This window comes from Drosophila serrata, unplaced genomic scaffold, assembly GCF_035046125.1.
Source record: "Drosophila serrata isolate PLE 108 unplaced genomic scaffold, ASM3504612v1 contig_241, whole genome shotgun sequence".
In the NCBI taxonomy this organism is placed as follows: domain Eukaryota; kingdom Metazoa; phylum Arthropoda; class Insecta; order Diptera; family Drosophilidae; genus Drosophila; species Drosophila serrata.
In genome coordinates, this window is record NW_028257139.1 from 1,772,533 (window position 1) to 1,795,603 (window position 23,071).

The 23,071-nt window shown below is 37.8% G+C and overlaps 2 protein-coding genes across 50 annotated transcripts; one reads left to right on the top strand and one right to left on the bottom strand.

Moving 5' to 3' along the window:
- Positions 1-1,274: 1,274 nt before the first annotated feature.
- aqz (aaquetzalli) lies at positions 1,275-7,837 on the bottom strand. Its single transcript, XM_020957872.2, has 2 exons — positions 7,078-7,837; positions 1,275-6,279 (listed from the first exon to the last, which is right to left on the bottom strand). Exon 2 carries the CDS (start codon positions 5,698-5,700, stop codon positions 4,831-4,833), a length of 870 nt encoding a protein of 289 aa, XP_020813531.2. The 5' UTR covers positions 5,701-6,279; positions 7,078-7,837; the 3' UTR covers positions 1,275-4,830.
- Positions 7,838-8,801: 964 nt separating this feature from the next.
- On the top strand, positions 8,802-23,055 carry lap (phosphatidylinositol-binding clathrin assembly protein lap). Of its 49 annotated transcripts, none has more exons than XM_020958550.2 (16): positions 8,802-9,574; positions 11,823-11,965; positions 12,573-12,648; positions 12,968-13,000; positions 13,238-13,340; positions 13,421-13,542; positions 13,612-13,805; positions 13,867-14,003; positions 14,376-14,538; positions 14,604-14,907; positions 15,505-15,600; positions 16,048-16,290; positions 17,629-17,947; positions 18,340-18,439; positions 19,642-19,731; positions 20,408-23,055. In XM_020958550.2, exons 1-16 carry the CDS (start codon positions 9,439-9,441, stop codon positions 20,597-20,599), a joined length of 2,451 nt encoding a protein of 816 aa, XP_020814209.2. In that variant the 5' UTR covers positions 8,802-9,438; the 3' UTR covers positions 20,600-23,055. The 49 variants fall into 49 exon arrangements, with proteins under 49 accessions (XP_020814209.2, XP_020814216.2, XP_020814211.2 ...); XM_020958557.2 differs by having other exon boundaries at positions 17,719-17,947; XM_020958552.2 differs by having other exon boundaries at positions 14,604-14,865.
- The last annotated feature ends 16 nt before the right edge of the window (positions 23,056-23,071 follow it).

The window sequence follows — 23,071 nt, forward strand, 5'->3', positions numbered from 1 at the left end:
TTAAGTTTTAAGTTTGTTTTAAAAGGGTGTAAGAAGAACTCGTTCCGGAATATGATCAATTCAACGTTATTAAGTTATGGATATTGGTTTTCATTTTTAGTGATCGATATATCTTCATTAATACATATCCAAGAGACATGAATAAATGTATTCACAATTATATTGAACACACTAATAAACTTTCCATATAAATCAAACAATTCTTTTGACCACAAAAAATAATTTTCCACATAAATCATTACAGTAAAAATCCCCAATCTTGGATATTCAATTAAGAAGTATAAATCTAAGATACAAAAGCTTGAGCTAAAGAGTTTCGACTGCATCTGGATCCATTCTTAGCGCGATTTCATTGAAAATATCTCAATCTCTTTGTTCACGTTTTAGGGGACTTGGGGGAAGGTGGATAGGGGATGAGGATTTAGGGGACTTTTCGATTTGCTAGGGTGATTTTGGGAAGGGGATTTACACATTGATTGTTTGATCGTTGTTTAGGCATTTGTTGGGTTTTTCTTACGATCTAACTTGACTTGGATGTTTGGTGAGCTCTCTCTCTGTACATATGTATATATATTTTATATTATGTGTTGTGGTGTTGTAGTAAAACCTTTAAACATTTATCGTTATCATGCTGTTTTCGTGTAAGAATCTATAAAATGCTAAACTGTTGCATTGTATACAAATTTTTGCGAAACTCACAATGACAATTCGCACTTATTGCTTAAGGTGTTTTGTGTGAGTGTTTGGTGTTTTGCATTTGCCAAGCCTTGCATTGCATTGCCTTGCCTTGCCGTTACTTGATCCGATTACGAATACACAAATATATAGGAGACATCTAGGCATAACTAACGTAGGAACAATCAGGATAGTTATTCACATTGAAACGGAATTGGAATTGTTTTGGTTTCTGGCCTGGACGACCCGCAAGGGTGTTTTGCTCCTCGGCTCTGCAAAATTTTCTTTTCGTTTTTTGTATCTTAATTTGTATTTTTGCTGCACAAATGCAGCTGCCTTTGTTTGGATCTTGTTTTAAATGTGTATATCTCTGAGTCTGAGACTTGATTCTGGTGTGTTTCCAATTTCTCGCTTACAATTCGTGCCGCAAATCAAAGCCTGAAACATGTGAGAACTTCGCTAGAGTGGAATTTTTTGGAGCACATGTTCGCTTCCTCTGGAATGTGGTGGGGTTTTTGTTTTCTGGAATTTGCCGATTAGCTTCTGAAAATAAAATCGCCAACAAAAAAGTGTACGTGATAAGGCAAATAAAAACACAATTTTTGGTTCTTTTTTTTTGTTTAATTATACAAAGCTTTAATAAATTACTTTACGAAAGCCATGTACAATTGTTTATTTTGTTTTTTTTTTTTCGTTTTCGGTATTCAGTTTTCTATTGTTTTGTTGATGGTTGGTTGGTTTTGTGGGGTTTCTTTAGTTATTCTTCTCAAATGTTACAAGTTGACTTGGACTTAACACAATTCCAATATTGCTTTACAAATTGTTTTCAGTTTTTATTCACATTCGTTTCTATTAATTACACATTATTGAATTGCGAAATTGCTTCTCTTCATATTCATCTTAGTGGTCCATTTATGGTAATTGTGTGGGTAGTAATTTATCATTTTCTCTTCAGTTGTATTTGTTTTTTTATAATTTGTATATATACCAGGTTTAAAAATATAGCAAAGTATCACAAAAAATTGCAAATTAAATTGTAAATTAGATCAATGGAGAAATTAAAAAAAAATACATAGTGCTTGGTTTTCTTCTTTCCTTTTTTTCCTCTTCTTTTTAGAACGACGAATCATTTATCGGCTTAAAACAAAAGGGTTAAAATTAATATTCGAACTTGGTCGAATCGTCGTCGTTACGCTTTAAATTTAAATGTAAATTAAAATTGAATTTGAATTCTCTTTCGGGGGCCAGTAAATCCGCAGTTGCCTTGGATGGGGGCACAAGCGCCTTGGACTCGCACGGGGAGCCCTCGCTGATGATGTTGGTTGGCGAGCTCCATAACTTTGAAATGGAAATTAATTTGTACTGATTGGTGTTGAAAAAATCCGGCGAATCGCAACGATTGTGCCCACAGTCCAAGGCAGAGCAGACGGATTTTGGCCCTGTTTTGGTCTCTTTTTCTTTTTTTTAATATTCTTTAACTTTTACAAATATTTGGGGGGGGGGGACTGTTGGTTTCTCCTTCAAAGAAATCTAAGCTGTTCTCTGCTCCTCTTCGCTTAAATTGACGTCCAGTAAGTAACAAACGTTAGGCTTACACTTAAAAAAAATGCAAAATTCTGCGCGACAAGTTTTTTTTATATAGTGTTTATGGGGTTTGGGGGGTGGCGGGGAGGATGAGGTCGAGCTGGGGTCATGCTCGAGCACTGCTCGAACGACCTTCGCTCCGTTCAATACTCTAAGTAGTTGTGGGGGATACATATATGTATGTATGTAGGTGTGTATGGGGGGGCGGGGGTACTTGTAGTGTAACTTGAAGATACAAGCTTTAAAGCTACCAATATATGACAACTTGCTCAGTAAACCTAAACAGTACTTGACTTTTTTGGCTTTTCAACATTTTTTTAAAACTATCATCGAGTGTTTTCTTGTAGTTTCCTCCTCTTTATCTTTCTTATTCTTTCTCTCCCTCTCTGTCTCTTCTCTTCTCTCTTTTTTCTTCTCTCGTAATTTAGCTGTTTCGGGAAGTTAAACAATATGCATAAACACAACTCAAGTGTTCTTTCTTTCTGGGGCTTTTCCACTATCAATTAGGTTTTGGGGTTGCTTTTTGTTTTTGGCTTATCACTTAGGGGCCAATTCAGTTGGCAAAAACACATAACAAAACTCACGCTGCCTCATTCTACGCAAAATACAAATAACTTTGGATTTGGACGTTTGGGTATTAGGGGGTAATGGGAAGGCTTAAGGGGGGTAGGGTGTGTGTGTGTGTGGTATCTTAAATAATTTACATACATATTAATGTTAACAATTAATAAGTAATGCTAATAATGAAAATAAGGTACTGGGTTCAAGTGTTTCAGTATTGAGCATCAACGAATAGTTTACATAAAGTAGTATCATTTCTCCCATCCTCTTCTCTCGCGACATCTATCTCTCTTACTCTCTTGTAAAGCCTTCGCTTTGGGATTGCAACTTATATAGTTTTCGTTTTTTTAGTTGTTTTCACAATTGTTTACTACGCTGTTGTTTAGCGCAAGATCAAACATATTTTGGAATAAATTAAAATCTTGCTTGCGCCGGCCGATCGCTTGCTACTACGCATTTTGATTGCATTTACATTGTGTTGATCGATCTTATTCTCGTATTTGTTTATCGATTTATCGATTTTCGAAAAATTTTATTTGAACATTTTAGCGTTGTTCCTTTCTATGTACAATTCAAGAATGTTTAAATTAGAATTTTTTAAAGCCATTTCGCAATTACAGATTAAGAATAATTACACATGTACGCATATGTAGCTCAGTTAATTGTTTTTTTGGGCAATTGCTTTTTCTCTCGCGCGACGTTTAACTAAAAGTAATGGAAGTATCTATAAGGTAAGTCAAAAATTACAATACAATAGTGAAATCTATATCTTAAGGTAGAGGAGAGGCCGTACAATAGATGTTTTGTAGAGTTATAGATGAACGATTCTTCTAGGCAAGTTGAATGCATTTTGCGCTGCTGCTCTGCTGCTGCGGCCGCGTTGAGTTGTTGTCGTTGAGTTTTTGTTTGAATTAGTCTTTTGTGATTTGGTGGGTATACGATTTATATTAGTTGTATTATTATTATTATTATTATTTGTATTTTAGTTATAGGTATTATCGTGTCTCTTGAATATACTCTGTGCTCTCTGCTTCGTTCTCTCTTTATCAACATTTAAGGTACGTTGCACATTTTGTCCGCTTTTCGGGGGATAAACATAACTGTACTTTATGTTGCGCTTCTAGCGTCCATTTTTCCTTTTTTTTTTGTTGAATTACTCATAAATATTATTATATTTATAATTTTACTTATTAATTAATTTTCAAGTCTATTTGCGTATCACGTTTAAAACAATGTTCAGTTGTGAAGTATCCGTTGTTAGACATATAAAGTTCTTCCTTCCTTCCGCTTCCGCTTTCTCTTCATCATCATCTTCGTCCTCTTTTATTATCTTCTCTCTGTTAGCCATTTGTTGTTGATTTGGTTTTACTTTGTCGATTGGCGGCAGCTTCTTTTCCATAAAGTTTGCATATTGAAGTTGACAGTGGGGGGAGAGGGGGCTCTCTATATAGGGGGAGGGAACTGCTGATATATAGCGGGGAATTTTGCATCTTTTTCGCTGTGTTTATTTGTTCTCTTTGTCGTTGTTGTTGGTGTTTTTGTTGTTGTTGTTGTATCGGTTGTGTGAGGACAGTTGTTTGTGTATTTCAATTTTTGTTTACTTTCAGCTTTCCTTGAAACAGTTTTTCACTTTTCTCCTTATAGCTTCTCAAATTGGTTTTATTGTTTTATGATACACACTTGAGATCACAAACATTACTCTTGTTTTTGTTTTTTCTTTTTTTTTTTTTTGTTGTTTTGCTTTGTTTAAAAAAGTTAAATTTTTCAGTTGAAATATTTTCGTTTTCGATTTTTTTTTTAGTTTTTCATTTTGCATTTTTTCTTTTATAATTTTTGTTCATTTTTTTTTTACTTTTTATATTCATTTCGTTTTGTATTTTTTGCAACTCATTGACGGGTTCGGGGTCCTCCGGGTGTTCATGCCATTCAAGTCGGTCCTCGAGATCCAGATCCAGCTTCAGATCCAGATCCTGCTCCTCTGCTCCAGATTCTGATCCTCCAGCACCAGGGTTACGACTGCACATTGAGCAGCAGCTTCAGGTTGTGCGTGTCGAAGTCGTCGAGGAGATTCCGCTTCGAGCGGCCACCCGTCTGCATCATCTGGAACTTTGGCAGCGACATCGACATCGACACCGACGACAGCTTCTCCTCCGACCGCGTCCAGTGCTGCGGCGGCTTGGGCAGCGCCGTTGGAGCTGGTGCATCGAAGCACTTGCTGCCCGCGAAATGCGTCAGTGCGGTGGGTATGAGTGGGTGCTGCTGCATTTGCATCTGCTGTGGCGAGATCTTGCCACCCAGCGGCGGGCTCTTCCTCTGCTTCCGAGCCGATCCTCCAGCTGGCGAGAAGCCTCCACCCAGAATGGTGGCGGGTGACTGGCGCACTTGCATCGCTCCCTGGGGCGAACGTCCTCCTCCGGTCCGCCTATTGTTGTTGGCGAAAAAGAAGCCACCCCCTCCTCCGGTGGCGGATCCCTGCTGCTGCGGCGAGTGACGCTGCTGCTGTCTGCGTTGGGCTCCGGTCGACTGGGACTGCGACTGCAGTGGCCGTTGCCTCTGATTGGGCGGCGTGGCCAGGTTGGAGAGACCCAGGCTCGTCGGCGAGGAGCTCAGGAAGTGGGGGGAGTTGTTCTGGATGAGATTTGTACTGCTGGCAATACTGTTGGAATGTGCAGTTACCAAGGGTGTTGCTGGTGCGGATGCGGATACGGGAAGGGGTGCGGCGGACGCCGATGCGGATGTCGGGGATGTGGGCGAGGGGGTGGATGAATTGGATGCGGAGGTCGCTGCTCCTGCGGCTCCCTTTTTCAATCGTATGGACTTGGTTGCCGATGCGGTTGTCATTCTGATGTTGTTCCTAACGCTATTGTGCGAGTATGTCATAGTAATTTCGTCGCTTGCCGATCTCTCTCTCTTTCTTTCTGGATCACTGATCACTCTCGTCGTCTCCTCCTTCTATCTATTAAAATTTCTGCTGTTTTGCCTTTTTTTTGTTTTTGGTTATTTCGCTAAATTAATGCTTAACGTTAAATATCACACGCACTTAAATCAATTCTTTATAAATCGAAACCAAACTCGATCGCTCTGCTATTGTTGTTGTTGTTGATTAGCTTCCACCGCTCTCCGTGCTTTTCTTTGGTTCTAATCGCTGATGCTGATGCTCCTCCTCCAAAAATTCAAAAAGTAAATGAAATCGGCGAGCAAAAGGGCGACGACGGGCGGTTGAGCACGTAGCTGCGTCCACTGCTGCTTGGCGTCGTTTCTTCTCCTCCTCTTCTTATTTACAGCTGCTGTTTACTTTACTTTATATAGTTTAACTTGTAACGTTATGTATTGTTTATCAGTCTGTTGATTTATCTCTTTTACTCTGGGTTAAGCGCTATCCTTAGCTATAATTTCGCAAACTCTTCTCGGTACTCTGTTGATTTGACTGCTGATACTGCATTCCAAGCCGTGCTGATCCTATTATTGGTTTTATGAAAAAATAAAAAGAAATCGAAGAATACTATTGAGCAAAGGAATAGGACTATTTTTATTGGGTATAATAGAAGATACATAGTACTACAAACTAAAAGATTTAAATGTACTGAAAATATGACTGGGGAAAACATTACATTTGCCTTAAATCTGTATACAAATTATAGTTAAAGTCCATTGTAATTATTCAAAACAATAAATTTTAATCATTTGAAAATCCTTGAAAGGATCAATTTATATGCTAATTTTTAACTGCAGCACAAGAGATATGCATAATGCAGTACAGTTCAAGAGAAACATGAATATAAATATTTCATTGTAATACAAAACACGAAACAAAGAATTTTCGCTCAAAGGAAATGTAAAAAAACAGGAATAAAAACATCCCCTAAACTCAACGAATAAAAAGAGACCATTAGCTGCTCTATTATCTTGACCGCTTCTGTAGGTACACATATTATGCATAATAAGGAAAACAGTTAAGGGAAATGTAACTTTGTAACGAGTTGATTTCCAGGTAGCAACAACCTGTAACGTAGTGCTAACAACGTAACGGCTGCATTATCGTGCATATGTACTATGTCTGTATGTGCCATTTACGTCAACAAAAGGTATTTTGTATTCTGTTTTTTGTATTTGTTTGGCTATTCTCTCGCAAACACGTCTGGGGACGTCAGAGGGACGCACACACTCAGGCGCACAGCGAGAATACCTGAATTAATGAATCGACACATACAGACACAGCAGAGCAGCGCAGCGATAACCAATACAATTGCGACTTACTTTTTCGCCGTAGACCTTCCACACGAACGTGTATGTGTTTTGTGTGTATGTCGCAGTTATCGATTGGTGCAGCTGCGGGGGTTTTCTCAGCCACTTTGATATACAGACTCCGATTGTTTCGACAAGCGTTATATATACACAATTGGGGTTGAGTTTGGTTAAAAGTTGCCTTGATTTTGTTGATTCACTTTAAAATGTTGCGGAAATTGGATTTTGGTTTGCGTTTCCACGGATTTTAGATGGGGTTATATGCGTATATGCTCTCGCTGGATGTGTATGTGTTCGTATTTGTGGTTGTGTGTATATGTATGTATTGTAAAATCACTTTCAAAATGGCGACGGGCTGGCTTCGTATTTATTTATATATAGATGTAATTCCGCTTAAAGCTTTCTCTTCACTTACAGACAAAGGCTCAAAAAAATCACACTTTCAACTGATTCTGATTTCGATTTTGTTAAACTCTAATGTACACCACCGTCTATTGCGCAGCGTTTTCTGTTCTGTTGTATTCTCGCTGGCCAAGTACTCCGTTTCTTTGTGTGCGAATGCTTCACTCGTTGTACTGACTCTGACGCGTATTAAAATGGTAAACGTTACACAAATATCTGGTTTATATCACTTAACTTAAGACATTTACAATATGCAATTACATATATATATTTTTGTAGCAGAAATTTTAATCAATAACTTTATCTTCTTCGCTTATTCTTATTCTTTGCGCATCGGTACGCTTTCCTCGAATTTTCCACCATGACTCACGAAATTCATCGCTAGCTCGCCGTTTTTATTAGAGCAGGAAAACTATCGATTGTAGCTCATGGGGAATCGAACTAGTGCCATTACCATCGATAGTTTATTATGCATATCGATTGTGCTTCATCTGTCTCGCTTGTGCACATTAACTAGAAGGTAGGGCGTAGAGGTGGAAGAACATCGATGTATGGAGACATTGATGTTTCATCGATGTTTTTGCACCTTGGCCATTTGTGCCATCCTCAGAAGCGCAGGGCTGCTACCTGATATTAATTGCCCGCATACCTTTTAGAGCACTAAAATTTCCAGGTGCGCGGAAAATTTAAAAGCAAATTTGGGTCAGGTCATAAAACCACAGCTGCTTGTTTATTTTCCTAATCCCTTTGAAAACAGATTATGCTTAAGTCCATTTGTTTTTGCCAACAAATACAGGTCTGGACGCGTTAACCAAATTCTGACTTAATTTGAAATTTTCCATTTATAAACTAAGTTAATAAAAATAAGATCTTAAATATAACAGAAAATTACTAAATAATTAACCAAACAAAAAACATGATTATTATTTTAGCCTTTCCCCGTTTTATAATATCAGTCAGAAGCTTCCAACGCTGTGAAGAAATCATAGCCGATCCTATAGCCATATGTATATATTATTGATCAATAATAAAAACTAGTATAGAAATGCTTTTTCAAATTAAAATTATTTCCGTTTTGGCTATGTTATGACATAGGACTTACCTGAAGAAAAGTGAAAATATCGATTTACATGTATATGTATATTTTATGTTTATGGTATACGCAGCACAAAAATAATTTCTTAAAGCCATATCTATTTACATTTTCAATAAAAATCCAAATTAATAATAAATAAAACATTGGGAAAACGACACCACCTTGTTTTTGTCGATGGTAATTTTCTTAAGATACGTTATTATACGTTATTACGTAGTGATATCGATATTTTTCGTTCGTTACGTTAGAAATGTCAATCGATAACAACTTGCTCATAAGTTCGCTCTGTACACATTAACCTTTTGATCGGGTTAACAATGGGCACACAATTCTTGTGAACAGAAAAATCGGATCGAATTCGGCGTTTATCAATATTAATGCGGCTAATGTTTGGAACCATCGATAATACGATGCCGAATATCGATACCTAGATAGTTTTCGTAACGTCCATCCGATACAATCGATAGCGACATCTCCAACACACACAGGGTCGCCATTATCGATTTGTGGCAGGGAAAAAAATATAGAATTAAAAAATCGCGTTTCAGCTTTAGGCACCGGTTAGAGAGCGCATCAAACGCGGCGTTAAATTGTGTAGTGCTCGTGGCATAAGTAGCAGCTATCGTGAACCGTTTGATTTGTCGTGGGGCTCGCGTAGAAGAATTTTCCCCTTGGAATTATTCTCAATCAATCAATACCCTCTTGCTTGCTCGCTTTGCCCGTGTGTCTCTCTGTGCCTGCGTGTCGGTGTTTGTGTCCCCCTCCGATTGTGTGTGTGTTCTGTCGGTGTGGTCCGCTCCTTGGGTGCATAATTAAATTAATCAAGTAAATAAAAGCCAGCGTGCGGGAGCAGGTACAACAACAACAGCTTCATCATGACCATGGCAGGGCAAACGATCAACGACAGGCTGCTGGCTGCCCGTCACAGCCTTGCGGGCCAAGGACTCGCCAAGTCCGTTTGCAAGGCCACCACGGAGGAATGCATTGGCCCGAAGAAGAAGCACTTGGACTGTGAGTTTTCCTCTCTCGCTTTCAAAAGCCCTCTCTCGTTGCGTAAAATCACCGTTACATTTCCTAGTTACCACACAGGGAGAAATAATGAGCCCTAATTAATATGATAAGAGATGTACAACCTGATTTCGTGTCCCAGAGTCATTTATAATTTACACCAAAACACTGGGCTTACTAATTAAAATCTTGTACACCAAGCCCATGAACAATTCCTATATCTACAGTCCCTTTCAAGAGTTTTTTACTGATAACAAATATTTTCTCTCAGTGCCCTCGCGATTACAACAGTTACTCGCTGCGAAAGTCAAACAAATCCCATTCAGTTACAACCAGTTTGCGTCTCCCTCCTTCAGCCACAACCATCTTCACATATATTTTTGTTTTTGTGTGATAATCACAAAGTTTTCTGGAAACGAGCCCGCTGATTGCGGTCCACAGAGCCTCCGTGAAAACACCACCCGCCACCCCAAGTGCACCTGTGCCTCAGCTGCTGGTGTTTGTGGACTCCGTTCGTCATTGATTGCTATTCCCCTCTCTCGCAATGTCTAGCGCTCTCTTTCTAATGTTACGTCACTTTCCCACGGCAGCACGTGTATGTAGTTGTGGTTGTAGGACATTTAAATGGCTTGAAACGCCTACGAAAGCACCCAACATTGTGTTGTTGCGGTGTCATTGTTTGCCAAATTTATGCACAAGCTTTTTCCCATTAATTCGCCGGATTTTGCTTAAGCCTTTAGATTTCTAATGAGACTCAATATCTTGATGATATTCCTGTTGGAATCTGGTTTTTTGGCTAGTTCTATGCGCGTGGTGACCTGGTTTTTGCGCTGGTTTTGCAAAACTTTTCTGAGATGACTCATCAGTTCAATGGGAATAAAAGAGGGCAACAAGAACAACAAACCCTATGGGGCTTTACTTGCCACATAAACATTGTATTCCATTTGCCACAAAAACAGACTTGACAGCGAATTGGGAGTGTGTCAACGATTGGAAATAAATGAGTTTCAATTGTGGGCAACAGAGCAGAGACAATCGCCGGAATATGTAACCTAAATTAAGTTTACACACACATCTGATTGAATTCCATAGAATTATGATATTGTTCTCCTAAGGGCTTGATGAAATATAAATATAAACAAATGCATTAAATGAGTTGTAAAAAGACCTTGAAGTATAACCCTTTACTTGTCTTTAGCTTCCAATAATCAATAGTTTCTAAGCACTCCTCAGATTAAACCTGATCTCGAGAATACATATAAACAATTTAAATACCCACAACAGGTAGAATCTTTCAACTTGAATGTGTTTGTTTTACCTCTTTCTCTAGTTTCTTTTGTTAACGACTTTCGGCTTTAAAATAAAACTAGTTGTGAATTCACAGAACCAACAAAGTTCTGATAAATTTAAACCATAAGAATAGGGTTCAGTTTAACCAAAAGATGTAAGCAGTAATTAAATAAAGTATCAATGGAGTACCTTAGCTTTTTGAATACTGAGTTCTTTATGAATAGAAATAGCGTTGTAAATAGAGACAGATCATTGTGTTCGTGTATATTTCCCCAGCTTGCTTACAAGGGCCTATCAATTTTCACATTTACTTTCCCGCATGAATCACTGATAGGTCTGGTCCGGCGTCTATCCGTTCTTCCAAGCGGACAAACATCTGCTCCAGCTTGTGTAACGCCCCTCGATTTGGTTGGCAATTATGTATATACATATTCCGTTCAGCGACAGACACTCGCCAAGTGAAATGGAAATTGCTTCGAACAGAAACAGCATGATAAAGACCACAATGGGCTTCAGCGCTTATCATAGCTTTATGTTTTTTTTTATTCCGCCTCAAATGTTTCGTCTTTGCTGATTTTGTGCATCGAGTTTGAGTTTAGCGGCTTCAATACAAAGTTAAAGATAAGCACGAGTCGCGACCGATAAGAGACAAACAACAAGATGATTTAATTTATGGGAGTTTTGTAGTCACACTAGAAGTCATATGAATATATTTGAATGCAAAAGCTAAAAGCTTATAAGTATTAGGTTGAGTTTTGTATTTACAAGTTAGGAGATTATAGATTTAATTAATACTGCATTAAATATGTAAACATTTCTTACTGCGATTATACAAAACTTACTATACATTTTGTTGAAATATTAACTAGATAAACAAAATAAAACTTACGATGTTAGTTTGCTATTATTTATACATCTTAAATAAACTGAAATTGATTTTTAAACCTTTGTTTCTCTCCAGATTTGGTGCATTGCACAAACGAGCCGAATGTATCGATACCCCATCTGGCCAATTTACTTATCGAGCGTTCCCAGAACGCCAACTGGGTGGTCGTCTACAAGTCGCTGATAACCACACATCATCTGATGGCATATGGCAATGAGGTTCGTATGCGTGTCTTTATCTTTATCTGTATCTGGTGTTTTGTTTTGCAGCTTAGGGGCGTTGTATTAAATATATATGATTTTGTCAAAGCTTTGCTCGCCTTTTTGCGTTCATTTAGGGTATCGTAATGAGGTAATCTATTTAGTTTCATTGCATTTCATTTATGGAATGTGGACAGTGTCCATAGAAAAGGTCACGTTTATGGCGAGAATCTTGTTATTTGTTTTCTTCTGTTTGACTCTCTTTCATGTTTAATGATTACTTGCTATGTCTCACGCCTTATTCATAAGTATTTTGCCTCTTACAGAGCTTATCGTCATTTGTTTTTTCCTCTGCTTTTATTTGCTCAGCCCAATCTTTTGGGAATATGTATTTGCCAAGGCATTTACATAGCTTCCTCTGACCGAAGGCATGAATGAATTGAAATTAATTTAGCTGAATGTGTGGAAGATTATCAAGCTTGGACTCTCCAGTGCTTGGTATTTTTAGGTATATATATTTATTAGAAAGATAATTATAGGTTTGCACAAAGAACATCTCTGCCCAATCAAATTATATGTTGTTTATTTAATAACTATTGCTTCCCTCCTTTCTGATTATTTACAGCGTTTCATGCAATATCTGGCTTCAAGCAATTCTACATTCAATCTCAGCTCCTTTCTGGACAAAGGAACTGTGCAAGGTATACAAACATCGTCCTGTTGAGCTTCCCTAAGAAGTTCCCATAAACGCATTAAAGATTTAAATATTATAAACTAATGCTTACATTCATTCCTCTCTCATTCTCTACTTTTTTATCTGGCGAATGCTGCTCCGCGAACGTTTGGCTTGTTCATTTGTACTTTTATTCGATTAACAATAATTTCTAATCAAAAATTAATTAATACCGAAATGCGCTGCTTACTGACCCTCATACAACATCATGCTGGCTAACAAACAACTTGAAAAATGCAATTATCCAATCTTAATATTCCAAATCGAACAATGTAAACCTTATACAGATGGTGGCATGGGCGTTCCGGGTGGCAGAATGGGTGAGTATAATGCAGAAGCTGCTACTGGCAATTGGCTATAACTTCTTTTCTATCGGGCTGTAGACGTTGTATTCCTTTCTGGTTGTGACTAAAATTTGTTTTAGCTTAAAATATATATCCAAATTGACTAACAATGAAATTATCGTTTTAAGTTTCCCATTTGGCGTTGCCTAAATTGTCTGTGTTCTCCGTAGATGCTATGAAGAGAACTTTGTCTAATATCTGATCAATCAACAGGTTACGATATGTCGCCCTTTATTCGTCGCTACGCCAAGTATTTGAATGAGAAGTCGCTCTCCTATCGAGCCATGGCCTTTGACTTTTGCAAAGTCAAGCGAGGGTAACTAATAGCACATCATTCACACATTGTATATAGTTGTGTTCTAATTGATTTGTTTCGTTATCTATTTATTTTTGTAGCAAAGAGGAGGGCTCGCTGCGCAGCATGAACGCGGACAAACTTCTGAAGACTTTGCCAGTTTTGCAGGCACAATTGGATGCACTTCTGGAGTTTGACTGCCAGTCCAACGACTTGTCCAATGGTACAATAAATAATAAAAATTACTTTGTTATCGAATTATTAACTAAATTTTTTTACTATCCATTTTTAGGCGTCATCAACATGAGCTTTATGCTCCTATTTCGCGATCTCATACGCCTGTTCGCTTGCTACAACGATGGCATCATCAATTTGCTTGAAAAATACTTTGACATGAACAAGAAACAAGCACGCGATGCATTGGATCTCTACAAGAAGTTCCTGGTGCGCATGGATCGTGTTGGAGAGTTCTTAAAAGTGGCCGAGGTAAGTCACGTCGCCTATTCAACAAAACTTCATGTAATTTAATATTTGTTATCTATTTTAGAATGTGGGCATTGACAAGGGAGACATTCCCGACTTGACCAAGGCTCCTAGCTCCCTGCTGGATGCTTTAGAGCAGCATTTGGCCACGCTGGAGGGTCGCAAGGTGTCCGCCGCCAATACGCCCACGCAATCATCAAGGTGTGTGATTTAGGATATTTATTGTGAGATTCCAATAATTTTATTTCCTTAATCTTCCGTTTTGTATTCATAATTTGAGTTTAATCATTTGACTTCCAAGTTTTATTAAATGTAGGTCATTTTTTTAAAGGTCTTTGGAACTTTATATATTAATTCATCATTTCCGTTGTCATTTTAATAGTATCTTAAGTTTTTAATACAAAATGTAAAAATAATTCAATGTTATTTATATACTCTGATTATTGATAATACTCTAATTAGTTATTGATTTATTTTTTAGAATTTGTTGTACTTATTCTTTTAATTTCTTTTATTTCATGCTTGATTTCTTTTGTAACTTGTGCCCGATACCGATGCCTTGCAAATCTGTAGCAATCAACGCAATGTAAAATCCGCTGTCACTGCACTCTCTTCCACTAGCTCGGCATTCGGAACAGCGGCTGCTTCCACCAAATTCGATACCACCAATGGCATCGACGAGCAGCTCAAGGCCCAGGTGTTGGCGGAGGAGGAGGCTGCCATGAACCAGTACAAGGTGAGTCAATGGCGCGTTTCTGGAAGCCAGTGTTTAATCAATTTCTCTGCCTGTTCCCCGCCTAGTCCAAGGTATCGTCGCCCACCAGCAGCGGTGCTGCTGGCGCTAGCGCTGCACTAACAAATCCATTTCTATCGTCGCCGCCAGCCGCACAGGCTGGCCAGCCGATAGTTGATCTGTTCGGTGCCGCGTCGGCGCAGCCCGCTGCTGCTGCAGCAGCGACCCAGGGTCAGGCCACCACCAAGGCCTCCGACGACCTGCTGCAGTTGGGTAATCCGTTCGCCGACATGTTCGAGGCCAGCGCCGGTGGCGCTGCAGGAGCAACAGGTGCTGCACTCAATGCCAATAATTTATGGATGCATAATAACGGTAGCATGTTATAATTTCCTTATTATTTTGCCCTAAGTTAGAGTTTACAAAAAACTAGCGTTTATGATTTCACCTGCTCCTTATTTCGTCCTGTACATATATAAGAATCGGTGTGTAAGTGTAGTGATCTTATGTGTTTATATTACGTATCCGTAAGGGCCAGAAGCCAAGAGGAGCACACCTTTCGGGCGCTCTAGACGTCCTTCACCACTGCCTCTCTCTTTCTATCTCTGTTTATCTATCTCACTCCGGCCTAGCCGTCTTTTTGCACACAATGTTCACGCACCATTATCCATTATACTGTAATCATAACTTTATATTTTTATTCTATTCTATTCTCGATTCCTTGATTATTTTTGTAAGTTTTTATTTCCTTTTGAATTCTTGTCTAATGTATTGTTACTCTTTATTTTTTCATCACTGTTTTTTTCCAACCCGAAACAAAAAACGACACCGAACCTCAACGACAACGGTAACGATAATCAATACCAAAACAAACTGCTAAACCATCGCCCACCGACCACCGCCCACACAACACCCAACAAAACCAAATACCACAAAAAAATATATAAATCCGAAATAAACAAACAAACATAGGTTTCAATGGCGCTTCAGTTTCCTCCGCTGCTGCTACAAATGCATTCGTTTCCGATAGTAATTTCTCATCCGTTTTTGGTAATACGGAACCGGCAGGTAAGTCCCTCCAACGGCCTTCAGTCTTCATTCATTCCTAACTGCAAGCTATGATTTTAATACAAGCAAGTTATTAACAATATATTATACGCAGTGTCACTAACTCCTTATAATTATTATTATTATTAAATTGAGTGCAAATCGGAGCGGTTTCCTAAGTTGTAACTAAACCTTAAACTAAGCTAAATGAACTATCTAATTTTGGTGTGTGTTTGGATTAAGAAGGACTAATGTATTTTAGCATGTTTATTGTTACGCCTGATTTTGTAATTCATTTAATTTTTAAAGCTAGATTTGGGGGTCCTACATCCAGCGTTCTGATGATCAGAATTCGTTTTTGTTATTCTCGATCTCCTACAATGTTAGTTTTGCACCAAGATTCGATTTATTTTACTTAAGTTTTTTAAATATTATTTCCTGTAAATGTTTGCGTTGACTTTCACACAGCGTCGATGTCGTTGCCAAATCCATTTTTCGATGACGCATCGTTGCCCCAAGCCCAAATGCAAGTCGCTGCTGCACCTGCTGCCTCGCCGTTTGGCCAAAATATCAATTTCATGGATCAGCAACACCAGCACCAGTCCCAGCAAGTATTCCACCTGCAGCAGCAACAGCAGCAGCATCAGTATTGGGAGCAAAGCCACCAGCAACAGCAGCCAGCGACGACGGCATCAGCTCAGTTTCCCCCAGGTGAATCTTTGGCGCTGCTCCACAATGCGAACGAACTCAAACTCCATAGACCACAACAAGCATATGTATCTCCCTCTGTGCTCGTGCTTTGTTTCTGTACAAAGCTTGCCCCGTCACTGGCTTGTAGTGCTGCAGCGGGCACAGCGTTTCCTCCTCCGAGCTTTGTCCTCATCCACACCAAAAAAGAACACGCTTTGCCCACTCGTCTGTCGTCTGCTCGTGTCCTGTTAATATTTTACAGTCCAAATGATTTTGAAGTTGTCCTGTCATTAGCTGAAAGCTGCGTTGATATCTTTTCTACAAAGTCCTTGTAATAATAAGATCAATAACGACTATACATTTCAATTGTTGAGAGCTTAAAAGGAAATTGTATGGCGTTATGCATCTTGATGTTTAGACTGTCTTTGCTTCCCACTTGTTTTTTGCTTTGTAAATGATCTTGTTCATTTTTTTATGGGAATTTTGTATTTTAAAATGATATAATTATTAAATTAGTTGTGGGTATGTGTGGTATTTCTGTAAACACAAATTTAAGCCTTACTAACTGTTTAGTTTAATGAATTTTGTGAGCTTTTCTTACTGTTTTTTTTTTGTCTAATGAGTGTGGGAAAATTACTTAACTATAAAATTCAAGTTAATTTCTGTAGCCTATGTTCTAACCAAGTGTTGTGCCTCAGTTATACTTAAAAATATGCGAAAATTCCATAACCATTTATACATTCCTGGTTGAGTTGCTTTTGTAAATAATCTTACCATGTACTTATCATGTGCTCGTAGCTAACAACCTAATATATTAATACAATCATTAGAAAACAAAACAAACCAATTCCAAAATATGGATATATGTATAAGTACAATGCAAATTCATGTTATTTATTTTGTAAATGTTATTTTTTCTCTTTTTCTCTCTCTTATGTTCGTAAAAAAAATATCAAAACTAAAAAACAACCTCACATTGTCTCATGTTAATGTTGGTGGCACAAATCCATATATTCGAACATTTACAATCTCTATAAAACGCTAAAACAATTTGTGTGTTTTATAATTACGCTGGCAAAATGATATAATCGAAAATGAAAAATAACCAAATCCATTCGAAACTGAAAATATGAAATTTCGACGGCAATCAACAAACTCAACGCTAACTCGACAAAACCATCAAATACCAAAATATCCCTGGGCTTCATCGGCTTCATTGTTTATGCATATCTCTGTATACATCATATATCCAATGTGTTTGTCTCTGTGTATAAATGTCTGCTAAAATCGGTGCACTCTGGCTATGGCTGTCCTCCCACCACATCGAAATGTGAAATCTGAAATGTGTATACAAATAAGGCTTCGATGCCTTGGGCGATGTCCTTAAGCCGGCCTCCGCCAGCAGCAACAGCAACAGCAACAGCAATCAAATGAACGTTGTCGCCACAGGTTATGCCGGCAATAGCAGTTCGATCCTCGCGCTCCAGCAGCAGAACCATCACCAGCAGCACCAGCCGCAGTTCCTGCTCCAGGGCCAGAGCCAGAACCAGAACCAGCACCAGCAGCAGGAGCAGCAGGCCCCAGCACTGGGCACTGGGAAGATAATAACCGGCGATTTGGATAGCTCGCTAATGTCCCTAGTCGATAACTTAAATATAAATAAAACGGCAAGTGCAAAGTGAGTAAATCGAGATCGAAACGAAAACGATACGATAGTTGTATGTGCGTGTGTTCGAAAGTGAGGTCAGGAACATCAGTCCCATGTCATCCTTAACACTCTCAATAGATCGATGGGAGTCTTCAATCAAAGTTCAGTTTGATTAGCCATTTTCCGTATACCCTGACGATCCCTGAATCCTTGAAAATCTAAGAGTCCCCGGTCCCGTCCATATAAATCCGTGTCCATATTCATGCTCCATGTGTGTGTACATAAAGTCCATCCAAAAAGAAAATAGCTCGAAATCACGCAGAGAATCTGTTTTTAGATAGAACAAAAATCCCCCAAATTCAAATGCCGTGTTCATTGATTTCGTCTATATATCATTACTCTCTTACCCCATTATCTCATAGACCCGTGCAATGGAATTCACCTAAAAATACAGCGAAACCAGGTGCTAATTGGACACCCCAACCAATGGCGGCTACAACTGGTGCTGGCTATCGTCCAATGGTGAGTGTTGCCTACTCTAACTCTACTCTCTACTGTCTACCGAACTACTCTACTCAAACCACAACTACTACTCGCAAAGAATCCGTTAAGAATGCCAGTCACAATCTCTGAAAGACTCGATTAACGCGTTGCCTTCGATCTTAGCCGAGAGATTCAAATGTATAAATAATTCGAAACACACTGAAAAATCACTAGAATGTCGAATGCGAAAAAGCAGCGAAGCAAAGCGAATATAATTCAAATGCCAGAAAGGAATCAAAACTAATTTTGAACTCTTGTACTTATGTAAATGCATTGTTTTTCCATTTAGTTTTATTTACCAATTTTGTGTCACCTCACACTCTAGGCTACACGTCGTCGTCATGTACAATACCACACAGTTCTACCTTATTTTCCTTATCCAAATTAATGTTTATTTATAATTGCACAAATCGATTTACAACTTGAGCTACTTGGTTCCCTTGATTTCCAGTGTAATCTTGATCTGTATGCAAATTTTTATTATAGCTTGCTTAAGAATATTTCTTTACTCGGATTGGAACAAATTTATCGTATTTTTTTTTATATATCCTTACTTTGTGACAGTCCCTCTTTTTTAAATTTCTAAATGTTGTCTCACCTTTCTTATTATATACAATTTGTGAATTTGCAAAAGACCAGAGAATCAAAGTGTAAAAACAAATTATGGCGGGTTGTAAGTTTTGCCTTTATTTCTGGGTCACACACTATGCCCACAGAACACACTAGCACTTGGATATATACAGGCACTAGGACTAACTTTTGTGGCACACCTCGTCGGGCAGACACACAACACACGCAGGCGACGAAATCACATGTACTTCCATACAATATTTTCTTGATTTCATTATTATTTACGTTTTTATTTTGCATTTCAACCAAGTATATGGATATATATATGAACTATCACTTACTTTCTTTTCTTTATTTTATGTTTGCTTTATATCTCAACTATCCCAACGCATACCGCAAAATCGTAACCGAATCGAATTGAATTGAATCACTACTAAATATATAAATATATATTGAAACCGATAAAAAACAAACAAACAAACGACAAACGATACCATACCACCAATGACCACTCACGATGCGCCTGTGTTAATGCTGTCTGTGTGTGTGTTTGTGATATATATCAATATATATTCTATCAATATACCAATATCAATATCAATATAACGTAGGCACATGGCATGACCGTAAGTCCTGCGCCAATCACAATCAATCATCCGTATATACAAGCTAGTTATCCTGTAATGCCAAATTATATGCAGGTAAGAAGATGCTAAAAACCAGCGAATTAAGATCAATAAAAAACGAAAACCAATACAAATTTTAAAATTGAAGAAAAAAAGAGAACAGAATGAAGTGTTACTACAAATAAATACCATTTTGGTTTTAACCTCATTTGCCGTTTTTTTTTGTAAACCTTAAAAACCCTAAATTATCGTTTCCATTCTGTGATATCCTTTTTGTTCTATTCTATTCTATGTTTAAATTATGATTGTCAATCGAAATCTATCATCTCTCTCCAGCACTATATAACTTCGGTTGACTTCTCCTCCTAAACTTTCGAAGAAAACCGATTCCTAATTTGGTTTTGGTGCCCAGTCAGCAATCCTCCTCTGTGATTCTCGTCTCTGAACTAAATTGCATTATTATGTTGCACTGTTTTTGAGTTTCTTAAATGTTTCAATTATTTTCCCTAGACTACTCGTAGACCACTCTCACTACTACTAACTTTCGTATGATTCCAAAGAATGTAGAAACTATTTTCCAAAGCTCACGGCGGCCCCGAAGCGACAACTATCTTACCCCACCACTGATTTTTTGTAGCATTTTGAGTCTGTCCAATAGCAATTAATAAAAGTATTGCCCTTCTTCCAGTGCATGAATTGAAGATTTAAGAACGAGAACGATGACTAATGCCAATTTCCATGACTCTTGTAGGGAATGCCGGTGATGGGGCAGCCAACTATGATGGGGCAGCAGGGAGCAGCCCCTTTGACTGGGGTGCAGCCGACGATGATGGCGGCGCCGCACAGTAATGCGACATCGGGCATTATGCAGCCCATGCAGGCGACGCAGAATGGAGGCAATAAAGGCGTCGGCGTCCCACTCGATCCATTTGGTGCGTTATAAGCGGTCCCGCAGCCAGGAGCTCATACGTACAACACCCACACATCCACTAACTCACTCACACCAAGGGCTCTAACCTCATAGACAGCAAACATTAAAACCCTACACACACACACAAAGGCGTAATTAAATATTAAATCGAAAAGGAAACCAATTATATATAATATATATATATATATTTGCAAAGGAAAATTATAAAGTTTGAAAGAAGAAACAAATAGAAATTCCACGGAAATAGCACACACACAAACGGATGCAGATAAGAAAATTATATTATAATGTTGAACATTGAGCGAAAAAAACACTAAAACAAATGCTATATACATACACACATATATATACACAATATATATATTTATATTATTACTATTTAAATGAAAAACAAATAAGTTTGACTATTTATATGTATACACCAATTTATATACTATACGCTAAAACGAACGGAGTGAAGAGAGAAGGAAGCAGAAACGAAACAATTTCCATAAATAGCTAAAGGAAAGTAGCCTATGTGAAATATACCTATGAACTCTATTAATAAGTCTCTACGAAACCTGTAGTTGTGTCCTACGCCAATCACTAAAAAGAAACACGTTGAATTATATCTAGTGGAACTATGTGTGTTAACTGTCTCAAAGCGGACGACGAAGAGGATTGATTCAGAAACGACACCTTCAAACTCAGTCCAAGTGCTTGCGTAATAATTTGCAATATTTAAATCCGTCTATTAAAAATCTATGTTCTTTTTTGTTATCTAATTGGCCAGGTCTTGTGGCCAGATAATTGTACGTATGTTTTAGACTGTTATAAGCCAATTATGATTTGTTAATATGGAAATTATTTGTAAATGCATTCCAAACTAGCTTCAATTTTGTCCAAATTTAATTTGTGAAAAACAAAACGGAAAACATTGGTAATTATTAAGTATTATTTAACGAACGATTCAAACTGTATTGATTGTATGTATGAAACGCGTTGAAGATGTATTTAAATATGTAGAGATCCACAACGTTTATTTAAAATGTGTTATACTCTAGAGCGTACTTTGTATTAGACATTTATTTAATTGCCAAGCATTCTGGGCACTTTGCTTCGAAGCTGACGACTTCATCAGATACGTAGTTCATTTCTAAATTGTGTACATACAGCATAAGGGGTGCGTGTAGGGGACTTCCTACTGCCTCAGCACGCTGAACTATGTTTAAATAAAATTTACATGATATACATTAATATTATAATTTTGTATTTTCTGTTTATATTTATTCTTTATTAATTCATTTACGTGCGGCACTGGAATGTGAATGCCAAAGCAATTGAATGACTTCCAGCTCTTTTATCAACTCTAACCCACCACTCCTTTAAAGTATTTCCTTCTCTTTTGATGGTTCAACTTGCTTCACCTACAAACGATCAGTAAGATCGTTATTTCCTCGATGTTTCCCCCATTGAACGTAATCACTGAAGCAGCAAAGTATGCTATATTTTTGCACAAGCCACAATGCAATTCCATTGCTCACAAAAGTAGGCAATAATTCCACAAGAAAATACGAATACATGTATAAGATGGTGGTTGACCAGGACCTGCGATCCCCGCATCTCCTATTTAGTATTTGGATGGCTAGGTGGGTCAACTCTCGTAGGCAATAAAGCGTTAGAAGCAAACAATCATAAATGGAATTTTCATCAAAGCTAAAGCTAATGAAAACACACACAACTCCTCTCCCCACAAAATCAATGTACATTTAGCAAAATTATACATGAAAATGACAAAAGAAAAAACCATGTTTTATGACAATATTTATACGCTGGTGTTTGAGCTAAAAACTATACTCGTACTTAGGTCTAACTAAGATAAATTACAAATACTGTCTACACGAAGCATATGTGCGTCTGGAACTAGCAAATCGAAATCGTACTATTAGATCGCTGCAAACTGCGCCACTTGTTGATGTTTCGATTTAACGTTTAGAATGCGATTTTAAAGATACTCAGAAAAAAACAGTGAGCTAAATTTGGTCATAAATTTCCCATGGAATACGCTTAGAGGGTTGGCTTACCAAAACGAAATGTATCTTGTAGATAACCATAGATCGATCGTGCAATACAGATTATCTACAATTAAGTGCTATTTACGTTTGAACTAAACTGTTGCTGTGTTTCTATCGTTTCGCGCTTTATCTATAGAAAAACAAAAGAAAAATTATTAATAAATAAAAACAAACCCCCATTGAACACCAAGAAAATTATGTATTTTTGTCACAATTAATTCTTAAAATTCAATTCGATCCAATCTCATGATTATGCAACGTATTTTGGGTATGTAAGAGCACACATTAATCATCAGTTACAAGTTAGGAGTAAAGTATATTGTGTATTATAAATTATGTTGAAAACAAGCCCAACTCCAAAAACAAAATAAAAAGAAATGTTAGTGCAAAATAAATGTGTAAAATAAATATTAACCTTTTGAAGTTTTTT